The sequence below is a fragment of the Nematostella vectensis genome, chromosome 2 (assembly GCF_932526225.1).
Source record: "Nematostella vectensis chromosome 2, jaNemVect1.1, whole genome shotgun sequence".
NCBI lineage: Eukaryota > Metazoa > Cnidaria > Anthozoa > Actiniaria > Edwardsiidae > Nematostella > Nematostella vectensis.
In genome coordinates, this window is record NC_064035.1 from 19,139,541 (window position 1) to 19,150,904 (window position 11,364).

At 38.3% G+C, this 11,364-nt stretch overlaps 1 protein-coding gene across 1 annotated transcript; it reads right to left on the reverse strand.

Moving 5' to 3' along the window:
* Positions 1 to 3,367: 3,367 nt before the first annotated feature.
* On the reverse strand, positions 3,368 to 10,130 carry LOC5525253 (dnaJ homolog subfamily B member 6). Its single transcript, XM_048724007.1, has 9 exons — positions 9,933 to 10,130; positions 8,111 to 8,220; positions 7,845 to 7,892; positions 7,469 to 7,532; positions 6,948 to 6,991; positions 6,732 to 6,876; positions 5,976 to 6,016; positions 5,347 to 5,410; positions 3,368 to 4,243 (listed from the first exon to the last, which is right to left on the reverse strand). The coding sequence occupies exons 1-9, from the start codon at positions 9,995 to 9,997 to the stop codon at positions 4,147 to 4,149; spliced, it is 678 nt and encodes a 225-aa protein (XP_048579964.1). The 5' UTR covers positions 9,998 to 10,130; the 3' UTR covers positions 3,368 to 4,146.
* Between the last annotated feature and the right edge of the window lie 1,234 nt (positions 10,131 to 11,364).

Consider the following 11,364-nt stretch of genomic DNA (forward strand, 5'->3'; position numbering starts at 1 on the left):
AAGAGAAGTAGCGCTTCCGGTTTGTCAATTCCGTTTTTTTTTGCCACAGGAAACCCAATCCTTTTTTTATTTTTCTGGTCTTTGGAGATGCCTGCGGAGGAGACTAAGTAAACCCGCAATTGTAATAACGAGCGCTCTTTATGGTGCCGTGCTGTACAGTGTGACCATAGCTATGGCGGGCGTGTTGCAATTTCTGAGCTCCCGCTTTATCTTGCTGGTTTTACTTTCTTACAGCTTAAAACCTATAACTAAACACCAAAATCGGCTACTAAGTGATGAAAGTCTGTTTTTCTCGCTAAACTTGGATAGCAGAGTGTTTCCTGACCGTGATTACGACCTTCGAAGGGGGAAATGTGACTCTGGATTGCCGCCATATTTGAAAGCGAGGCTGGGATCTTCGTTTCAGAAAATGGCGTGTCAGCATTACTTCTCGTCTTTCTATCTGGTGACATATCCGTCAACCCGGGACCGCTACCTCAATGCTGTACCTACGACGATGTTACCAATAGTGGGCCTAGCGAAGACGAGTCCTCGGATTCTTCGTCAACTGACTACCTCCCGGATCACTTTGACGACTCCTCGGATCAACTTGACTCCTCTAACGATGATAATTTATATGATGGGTATTTCGACCTTGGACTTGGACACAAGGGATTGCGCTTTGTTTCATGGAATGTTGATGGGCTCTCGCTAACAAAATTCGAACAGATTCGTATGGAAGTTGGCTAAAGTTACCCCAGTTGTTCAAGAAAGGCGATCGAACTGATCCAAGTAACTACCGTCCCATCTCGATTCTTTTAGTCTTGTCCAAGGTTATTGAGCGGCATGTGCATGATTCTCTGTACACCTATCTCAATGACAACAGCCTTCTCTACTCGAGGCAGTCTGGTTTCCGGAAACATCACAACACTAAAATAGCTCTGATAAAGATAGTGGATGAGCTACTCTTCAACCTCGACAATGATAAGGTGTCGGGCATGGTGCTCGTGGACTACACTAAGGCATTTGACATGGTGGATCATGAATTGCTACTACAAAAGCTAAAGGCGTATGGGGTTGTTAACAAAGAGCTATTAAGGTGCCGTTCGTATTTGTCGAACAGGCGACAGGTCGTTCAAGTGGACGGTGAAGTTTCGTCGGAAATGCAGATCAATCATGGAGTTCCTCAAGGATCTATGTTAGGGCCGCTGTTCTTCCTGTTGTTCATAAACGACTTGCCCTTGCACGTTTCTTCTGAAGTAGACCTTTACGCCGACGACACCACAGTCTCTGCTGCAGCTGACGTCACCAATATACACCTTCTCAATGACTCTCTCAACACGTCACTGGGGGAGATTGAGTCTTGAGCGAACGCCAACAAGCTCCTGCTCAATGAGAAGAAGACGAAGGTCTTGACGATCACAGGAAAGCGTCTGGCTTCAAAGACAAGCGTTAATCTGTCTGTCAAGGCGGGAAATGGCGCAATTACACTAGATAATGTCCCGAGTGCAACGCTACTTGGACACAATTTAGATAGCGAACTTTCGTTTGATGGACATGTTGAAAAGATTTGTAAAAAAGTGGCCTCTCGTATCGCAATTTTAAGAAAAATAAGATCCTTTTTGCCGTTAGCTCAAGGCAAGCAATTTTATGATGCGTTAATACAACCAATTTTTAATTATGGCAGCGCAGTATGGAGCGTGTGCAACAACGAATCTTTATATAGAATTTTTAAGTTACAAAAGCGCGCAGCTAGAGTAATTCTTTTTGCGGAACCGCGCGCACCCTCTGTGGAACTTTTTAATAGACTTGGCTGGATTCCTATATATGAACATTTTAGAATTAGTAAGTGCGCTCTTGTACATAAACGGATACACGGCAACGTACCTTTATTTTTAAGCGAGCATCTGAATCTTAATAGTTTTGTACATAGTAGATCCACCCGCTATGCAAATTTTAATATACGCTGCCCGAAATACAGTAGGGAGACAGAAGGCGGGCGCACTTTTTCCGTTTCTGCCACCCGCCTTTGGAACAGTCTCCCTATTACAACAAGGAGAATCGAACAACTTGGGCCCTTCAAGAAATCTCTAAGAGATAGGGTTTTTTGGAGCAGCGTCTTTTGCACCATTTTATCATATAATTTTTTTTATTTATTGTTAATTTTTAATATAGTATTTTTAGAATTTTTATAACATAGTCGGATTTGTATATATTATATATTTAAGGGAGGGCCACAAGTTTATTAGCTATGCTATTATGTGTCACCCTCATTTTTAAATAAAGTCTTTATTATTATTATTATTATTATTATTATTATTATTATTATTATTATTATTATTATTATTATTATTATTATTATTATTATTATTATTATTATTATTATTATAAAAAAGAAAGGGGATGGGGTACTTTGTCAAAAAAAAATATGCTTTACATTTTGTTAAACGGAATATGGTCTGAATTTTGCTGTTTCGAATTCAAATGGGACACAGACATCGCCCTCTCCCCCGCGCACCAAATTATTATGTGAGATGGGGTGGATGCACTGACTTAGGAATGCCCATAAAGGGGCAGCGGAGATGGCCTTAAACACGCCAAGCCAGGAGGAGTGTTAATTTTGAGCCCATTTGTCAGGGGTGTAAATGCATAGCATGAAAATTTTCCATTTTCATATATATGAAATGCTAGTTACTGTTAAAATCTAAATAGAAAACAGCATCATTAACTTCTTTCCAACTGAAATCTTATTTACATATCTTTTCATACCACCAATCTGAAAAGTTAGTGTGTGTGTGGAGGGGGGGGACTTTGACATGAATTAAAATTCGTTAATTCAGTGATGGAAATGAATAAAAACAAAACCGCAAAAGATAATAAAAAGGAAAAGCCACAGTAACGGGGATGATGATGTTCAACGCCAGCCAAACGAAAGTCCAAGCAGAAGGCGCATCACGTTAAGTTATCCATTTTGTAGGGGGTCTGGGAAACTTTTAAATTCCACACTTTTAAGAAGCTCGAAAATTGATCAGAATAACTGCGCCATAAAATAAGGCCCTCACTTTAATCTGTATCAAAATTTGAGGCCCTCCCAAAATCGACGCTAAAAAAAACTCGCAACCCTTCCCCCAAACAAAGCCCCCCCCCCCCCCCCCCCCCCGTTAAATAATGACCCTTAAGATCCAAGGGAGCACCCCGTACGCCAATCCAAAGTTCAGGGTATTCCTTGGTGTTACGGAGAGCTTTGTTTTTGGTGCTCAAGGCGTTTGTACTCTATTCCATTGTCTCGTTCTAAGATCTTTATTTTGGCTTTTGTTCCATTGTGTTTTTGGTGCTGGTGCTCCGTAACACCAAGAAACTACCAAAGTTCATACAAAGAGTTACAATGTCTAAAAAAGTATGTTTATTTTTTTGGTAGAAAACACAAGATATTACAAAGAAATTATGAGTGATGATTAGTATTATTCTAATCGTTATTAATTTTGTGGTTTCCCACATGCACAAAATTAAGCTATAATTGAGCTATAAAACGTGCATCTACAAAAATAAAACTATAATAAACATTTCCATTTTCAAAGAAAACTAAATTCAACGCAAGACTGGATGGCTGGTTTGACCAAGATCACCATTTGACAGTCAATAAACTAAATAATGTTTCATATAAAAGCAAATCCAGCAGAATTATGTGTTTAGTTTTCACAATGAGACTGCTCAGAATATAGAAACTGCAGAAAAAATAAATAATTCACTCAAATTACCAGCTGGTCAGACCTGGGCCCTCCCATTCTGGGTCGCAAGAAAAAGAGTCTTCAGTCCAGTCTTTAGTTCAGTCTAGTTCAGTCTTTAGTTCAGTCTTTAGTTTAATCTTTAGTTCAATATTTAGTTCATTCTTTAGTTCAGGCTTTAGTTCAGTCTTTAGTTCCTTTGCCATTACGACTCCTCAAGGTTCACTAATGCCGTGCACAAAGAAAGCTCAGGTCTGAACTAACTACAAGCATGTGACTACATCAAAATCTACATACTTATATGCAAGGGAACTCGTAAATATTGTGTATGTAATTGATACGTGTACTTTGATAAGAATGTAGCTATGTGTATTAGTATTTCTACAGCTCATGGATGGCGTTATCATTATTATTAATATGGGATTATTGTCCTCTTTTCCCATCAACCATTCGTTAATTGTGGTGTTCCATCCACAATTCTCTGCTTTAGTACATCATTTTCATACTCTTCCACGGTTTCTTTTCCATTCTCAATAATCCTTAAGGGAAAAAAAAGCAGTCAATTAGGCTTTCTGGGCACGTCAAGAGGAACAGATGGGGAGATACCCCCCCCCCCCAAAAAAAAAAAAATGCAAAACAAAAAAAGTTTTTAAACTGCTTGTCCTATTCCTTAGGTAAAGAATTTTCCCAAGTGAAATCTCCTTAGGGTTTGAAGTAAGTTTGTGTTGACCATTTAAAGTGAAAGGCACAGGTCGTGTAATTTGTGAAATAAGACTTCAATCAAAATACTGCATGCACAGTCAAGAATGACAACATTCCTATGAGCGTGTGCTGTTTTTAAAACCATATATTATGATATTATGACAATATTTTGATTTTTCGCATACAATTTCTGCTTTACATGTTTTTTTTTGTTTCATTGTGGGTAGTATTTCAATACAAAACTCTTCATTGTTATTGCTGTCTCAGACTTTTAACAAGTTTGAGTAAATTGCATTTCTTTTGGCATTTTCCTGCCAAACCAGAAAACGATCACCATCAATTCATTCTCCTTTTGCTCGGCCAAGAAGATGAGCACCAACTTTCAAAGCTCTGTAGAAAAATAAATTTCCCACATATAAAAGGGCTTAGCTCCGCCCCCTATCGGCTGAATAAAATTCAAACTTCAAGATGACAACACGCCGATACATTGCGTCAGTAGTGAGACTTTTTAGTTCTGTTATCAGTAATTTGAACTAATTTTTACTGAACATTCCTGCAAACAATAAGAGAAGCGCTCCAAAAGTTGAGTTTGGGTTTTCGCTCATCGAGGGCAAACAAGACATGCTTCACTGAACTCGAGCTCCGCACAACATAGCAGTTTACTGACAACTGAGACTATCGTGGCCCTGGTCCAGGCCCTTTTATAGTTTGGGTCCTTGTTTAAACCAAATTGAATTTCCAAATTCAAATTCAAAAGCTTATCTATGCTTGTTTTTGCCATATTGCTATAAGTGAAAGGTGATACAAGTCTCTTTGTTTCCAGAAGTAGGATTGCTTACTCACTTGCTTGGGAGAGAATAAGCCAATGACACCGTAAAGTTTCGGACCTAGGCAAACTTCATGATCCAGATAAATCAAGTAAAAGAATGGCCATACTCACTTTTTCTGGGTGATCTTTCTACCATTTATTATTTTTGTGGATGTAGATACAGACTTGACATTTCCTGGAAGAGAAGGCAGAGGTAATCAGAAATTACTTGACTGTGATATGAACTTTTAGAGCAAAATTCTTAACTCAAGAATTAGCAATAAGACTACTATGTAGACTAGAATTTTAGATTTGGGAGTAATACTATGTAGACTAGAATTTTAGATTTGGGAGTTGATCACCCACAATGAAATGCTGAGTCAAGTGTGTGAGGTATGTTGAGTTGAAGGCATATAATACTGCACAATATACTAATCCCAGAAAATCCCAAGGCTTGAGAATTTTTGGGGGTAGGGATACCCTTAATACAGAAGGACTTCGAAGGAAAGTTGGCAGGTATGCATACATAGGTGACTCTGGCATCTGCCATACCACTCGCAGAGAAAAACTCTAAAACTCAAGTGAAAAACAACTAAATGCAGCTCTTGCTAAAACCAGCAGTTAAACCCAAGAACCAAGTGGGGAGAGGAACAGAACAACACTACGCTGACTGCACCGCCCAATTAGCGGCAAATAATACAGAATGTATCTACCAATGCTAACAACAAAATACTGTGATCATGAACAAGTGAAGGGCATACCTCCTAGCCCACCACCACCAAAACTTGAGAAAGAAGAAAAGCTGTAAAACAGGAAGAAGTGTTAAGGGTAATGAGCAACCAACTATCCGGCACTTTCAGATAACTTGATAAACAAAAAATACACAATTTGTTACACGAGCTGTAACAACCTTGAAGCCCCATGCAGTTGCTCTGACCTTTGTGGCACAAAGCTGGTTATCAGAGATCAGAGTGGCTGCTTTAGAGACTATTCAAATTTCTGCTTTCACAGCCAAGCAATGAATGGCTCGCTTAAGAAATGTCAGGGGGGGGCACATTAATGTTAATATCGAGACACTATTATAATTGAGGAGAACATTTGAAATAGTTGGCACAAAAATTGCAAATGAAGAATTTTATAGCAAAATATATATACAAATCTGATAAACCTGAAAAACAGCTAACTAGTCCTCTAAGGCAAATAGAAGTAACATATATTTTAAACTACTTCACAAAGAAGACCACTAATGACAATTTATCCATAGAGCAAAATCCTGCTAAAATAATATAACTTTTTATAGGTAGCACAGGGTTTTAATTAACTTTCAGAGTGGGCGGTGGAGATTGATAAGTAGGGGGTGGAAGTTATTTTATCTTTTTAGTTCAAATAAAACAACTCGAATTTAAAAAAAAAGTAGCCGCCGCACTGTGGGAAATAGCCGCCGGCCGCCAGGGCCTAATAAAACCCCTGTAGCAGGGATCCAAACTTTGGGTACAAGCTGTACATTTAAAACTTACCTCCCAGCGGAAAAGGGATCTGATCCAAACCCATCAGAAAAACTAAATGGATGGTGCATCCCTCTCATAGGATGGTGAAAGCCCCTCATGGGATGGTCCGAACCATTTCTGTGAGAGCCAAGACCTGCCATGCCACCAAAAGGGTCTGGAAAAGACAATCATGCTTATTAAACTCTACCAACAAAAGTATAATAGTTAGATTAAAGACGTTCTTACCAGAGAAAAAGTCCGCAAATGGGTCATTTGTTCCAAAAAAGTCCCTGAAATAGATTCAATGTTATCATGAGACCTCATAATTTACAAACCAAAACAATCCATACAAATGACAGGTACTAAAAGATAATCAACTAAAAAACAAAACAAAAAAACGTGACACAGAGGCCAGATCTATCATATGATGCTTAAAACCATACTATTTTATGCTTTATTAACACAAAGTGCAATACAAAAGAATTATATAAATAGACATTTTTGTTGTAAATACTACAATACTTGGTAGGCCTGTCACTTAACACCAAAGAGAGGCTCAAATATGCATCCAGCCAAAAGCAAGTCAACAACAGAACACACAAGACAGCGAATTTTCTTTAAATACTATTGATACGCCAAAGCATATACCTGTTTAAGTCTTTCTTTGGTGTAAAGCCATAGGCCCCCCAAAGTATTACATTTTTAACTGTGTAAAGGTCTATTACTAACTTATTAATTTTTAGAATAATTACAGATCTGATAGTCACCTAAAAATCTCATCTGGAGTGCGGAAATGGAAGTTGAAGCCAAAGTCTGTGTGTCCTCCATTGCCTGTAAACAAAACAGATTCACCTTTCACCATGCACTACCTGTTATCAAAGGCACAGTTGCTACTGGAGAAAAGGGGACAGAGATTCCATACATCAAAGTTATATCAGTCTGGTTTTCTCATCTCTTTGGATTTTTCAGATGCTAATGGTTGTCATGTAGGCTGTTACCATCACACGACATGGGATAATGGGACAGAATACACACAATTTTCCAACCATTTGATTGTTGTCAGGGCCTTGTTATTTATTTTCCAGGATGTTATTGAGAATATTGACAAACCTAGGATAAACTGTTATAATATCTGAAAAGTACCTGTTAGTCCATCTTTGCCATATCTGTCATACACATCTCGTCTCTTAGCTTTAAACAAAAAATTATACAGAGTTGGCTAACAGAAATGCCTACCACAACATTATGCCTCACATAAGCAAAATTTTATTTATTTATTTATTTATTTATTTATTTATTTATTTATTTATCTATTTTCCTGTAGTTTTTCTAATAAGTGCCCTCCTTTGAATAAGTACCCCCTCCCTAATAAGCGCCCCCCTTGGCCTCGAATTTTGGAATATACTTACAATCAGACAAAACCTCATAAGCTTCAGAGATTTCTTTGAACTTTCTTTCAGCTTCTTCCTTGTTTTGAGGGTTCTTGTCTGGATGCCACTTAAGTGCAAGTTTTCGATATCTATAGAAAGAGAGACAAACATGGGGCATACATATGAACTGGGGGGCTGGAAGGGCCTTCAAGTCCCTGCCCCACCCAACATGACATACTTTTCCATACTTTTTCATAACCCTGCCCCACCCCCATTATTGTGTTAGGTCTGAGGGACAGGAGTTACTGTCCATGTGTCTTCATCTGCTTGACGACGCGACAAATACAATTCACAATGAAGTATTGTTAGATCTCTGGACCTACCAAGAACCACTGGATCAGTTGCTGTATAAGCCGTCTATCCGACCATTATCCACCCCCTATTTTGAAATCCTGGATCTGCCTCTGTCTGTTTATATGTTTTCTTAGATTTTACGTGATTCAATGGTGATTTCAAAATGCTTGACTCAGGTTGACCCACTTTTATCAGTGTCACTCACTTTATTTGTTTTACCCTCATGGAATAAATTCTTTATCATTATCTTGACAAAGCTGAAAATCCTATCCCATAGTAAGTCAGAACTGGCTGGAAAACTTCAACTGCTCATTTCATTGCTAGCATAATTTTACAACCATTTGTAGGTGTACCAAAGCTGGACTTTCAGCCCAAAAAACCTCGGCCCGAGATAAAATCTATCATGTCATCTGCACATTAGTTAAAAATAAAAAATAACAAGTTTCAAATATATAAGTCATCATTGGTCACAGTTTGTTTTCAGCATTGTAATTGATGCTATGTGCAAATAATATAGCCACACTAATGCCACAAAGTTTGCACACAAGACTTCTAAAAGAGACTGAAAACAGAAATTAATTAAAAACATTCATTACCCAATTACTGATTATAATTAACACAACTTGGGTGAAGCAAAGGTATTTAATTCATTTGAAATATATAGAGAGGGCGATTTTGAAGACTACTAATTCCAACCTCTAGCAAAAATACCTTTTATTCTATTATTCCTTTCATAAAAGGGATTTCATATATAAGCTCAAACTAAAGCAGTCTAGTTAAACCGTGAAAGTATTACATGTAATGCGTAAAAGCATTGCAGATATTTTGACTATCCTGGCTAAATAAACATAAAATATTGCTACAGTACTTCCACTGTGAAATTCGAATAGGAAAAGAGGAGAAACGATATATCATAATATTATGATGAAATTCACTTGAAAAATACGAGTAAAACACTTATAAAAAAATAAACAATATAACAGCAAAATGCTGTCGACGGATACATAGCTTAACTCAACATAACAGGTATCTTATTCAATATTGATTTTTCATCTTTTGTAATAGAAGATGTAAAAGCAATTCAGCGCGACTATCTTGCTATATTGCTGATTTATTTTTATTGCTATTGTATTCCCATATAAAAATGGAATTTTTCCATAACAGCAAGCTAAACATTTAGACTACATATTGACTAACGATTCCGGTTAGGTAATCTTTCGCTGCACAATTACAGACGTATTCGAGATGACTTTGTTGTTATGTGAAACGCAGCTTTGACCAGCAATTTAGTGAGCCCCTACTGCGCCATTATATAACAAGCTTAAATATACTTTTTTCAAAATAAACGTTTCAAATGTGTAGAATCTGTAAGACTGCGAATAACTTTTAGCTTCGATATACGTCGTAGCTAATTCCGGAGGATAGAATTTCAGGGCTGGTTGAAAAGCATTCACATCTTAAAATTTGATTTGTTCAAGAGAATTTTCCACTTTGTATGCACACTTACGATTTCTTTATGTCTTGCTCGCTAGCACTGCGAGGGACTTCTAGAATGTCGTAATAATCGGCCATTCTACCCTTTTAGGTGTTTTAAGACATCGAATAGCTTGCAAAGCTGTGAAATATTTGAATAACTCAAGATTTCTTCGCGTCTCCGTGCATCGTGTTTTCGATTACAGAAGACACCGATACAGATAATCTAATGCGGCAAGCACTGGCCAATCACAGAGTAGATTCATAACCACGTGAGACCACCGGTTATACCACAGGTATCCATGTGTCATGCAATGGTTCATCAAAAAAACTTGATAAGAGAATAATTATGTGCTATATTTTAGAGTTTGATAGTCGTTTCAGTTTCTGTGAGGCCACCGACCGACCTGATCGTATGAGTCTGTGGTACAACCTGCCGTCAAAAACAACAAAAGTAGTAATTAGGAAAGCAACAATATCAAGCAGAAACAATATCACCAGGAAAACAAAAACAACAACAGTAGTAACAAAAACATCAGCAACAAAACAAAGACAAACACAGTAGTAACAACAACAAACAACAATATGACAGCAGCAACAATAACAACAACAAGAACAGGCGCGTACCTATGACTTGCTTAGGGGGAAGGGGGTAGTCATACAGGTGGGTACATAACGAGCCCCAGCAATTCCGGAAGTCAAATTTTGGTTCGCTGAGGTTGCCATGCTCGACGTCATAATCCAATAGTAGAAGTGTCAAATCCAATAACAAAAATGTCACCTACACTTCGTACTGGTGCCAACAATCACTCAGTACATCTGGATACTCTTTCTGTGTAATCTGAACTATTTAGTCTTAATTTATTAGAAATGTTTAATTTAGGGGGGCCGGGCTCAGGGAAAAACCGACAGGGCGCCAAAATCGTATCACGAGCCGCGTAGTAAATCCCGTGCTCGCATACATAACAAGCTGACTCGCGGAGAGGGATGTGAACATAACAATACAGCGAGTTGATCACGAGTTGATCGAAATCATAAGTGGTACCTTACTAACTCGAGAGACATGTGGCATTCCAGGGAAGGAATTTAAATGGAAGCTTACTCAAAAGCAATTCCAGGCGGAATATAGAATTGTCAACGGCTATGCCATAGACGTAAAACGCGGAGAAGAGCACCGAAGAGGACCGGCAATACCGACGGTTGTTATTGCCCCGGCCTTAGGCATTATTCCGGCTTTATTGATGTAGAACAATAGCTCAATAGCAATATAGAAAAGATTGATTTAAGCGGCCTTGCAATGATATTGGACAATACGAAGGCGACAAGACGAATCCAAGCCCGGAGAAAAAAAATTCTGACATAGCCGACGTTAGATCAATCGGAATCGATCAAGCCAACGCAATCAATCCAGTAGCCGCAGTCAGGAACTAGCACAGACGGCACAAGCGAGGATTTTACAAGCATCA

Excerpts from the sequence above, each read along its gene's own strand:
- LOC5525253 (XM_048724007.1), bottom strand. The coding sequence starts at position 9,997 with ATGGCCGATTATTACGACATTCTAGAAGTCCCTCGCAGTGCTAGCGAG. Across the intron at positions 7,893-8,110 it reads TTATGAGGTTTTGTCTGATT|CTAAGAGACGAGATGTGTAT; the intron begins GTAAGTATATTC and ends TTTTGTTTAAAG. Across the intron at positions 6,992-7,468 it reads ACTCCAGATGAGATTTTTAG|GGACTTTTTTGGAACAAATG; the intron begins GTGACTATCAGA and ends AATCTATTTCAG.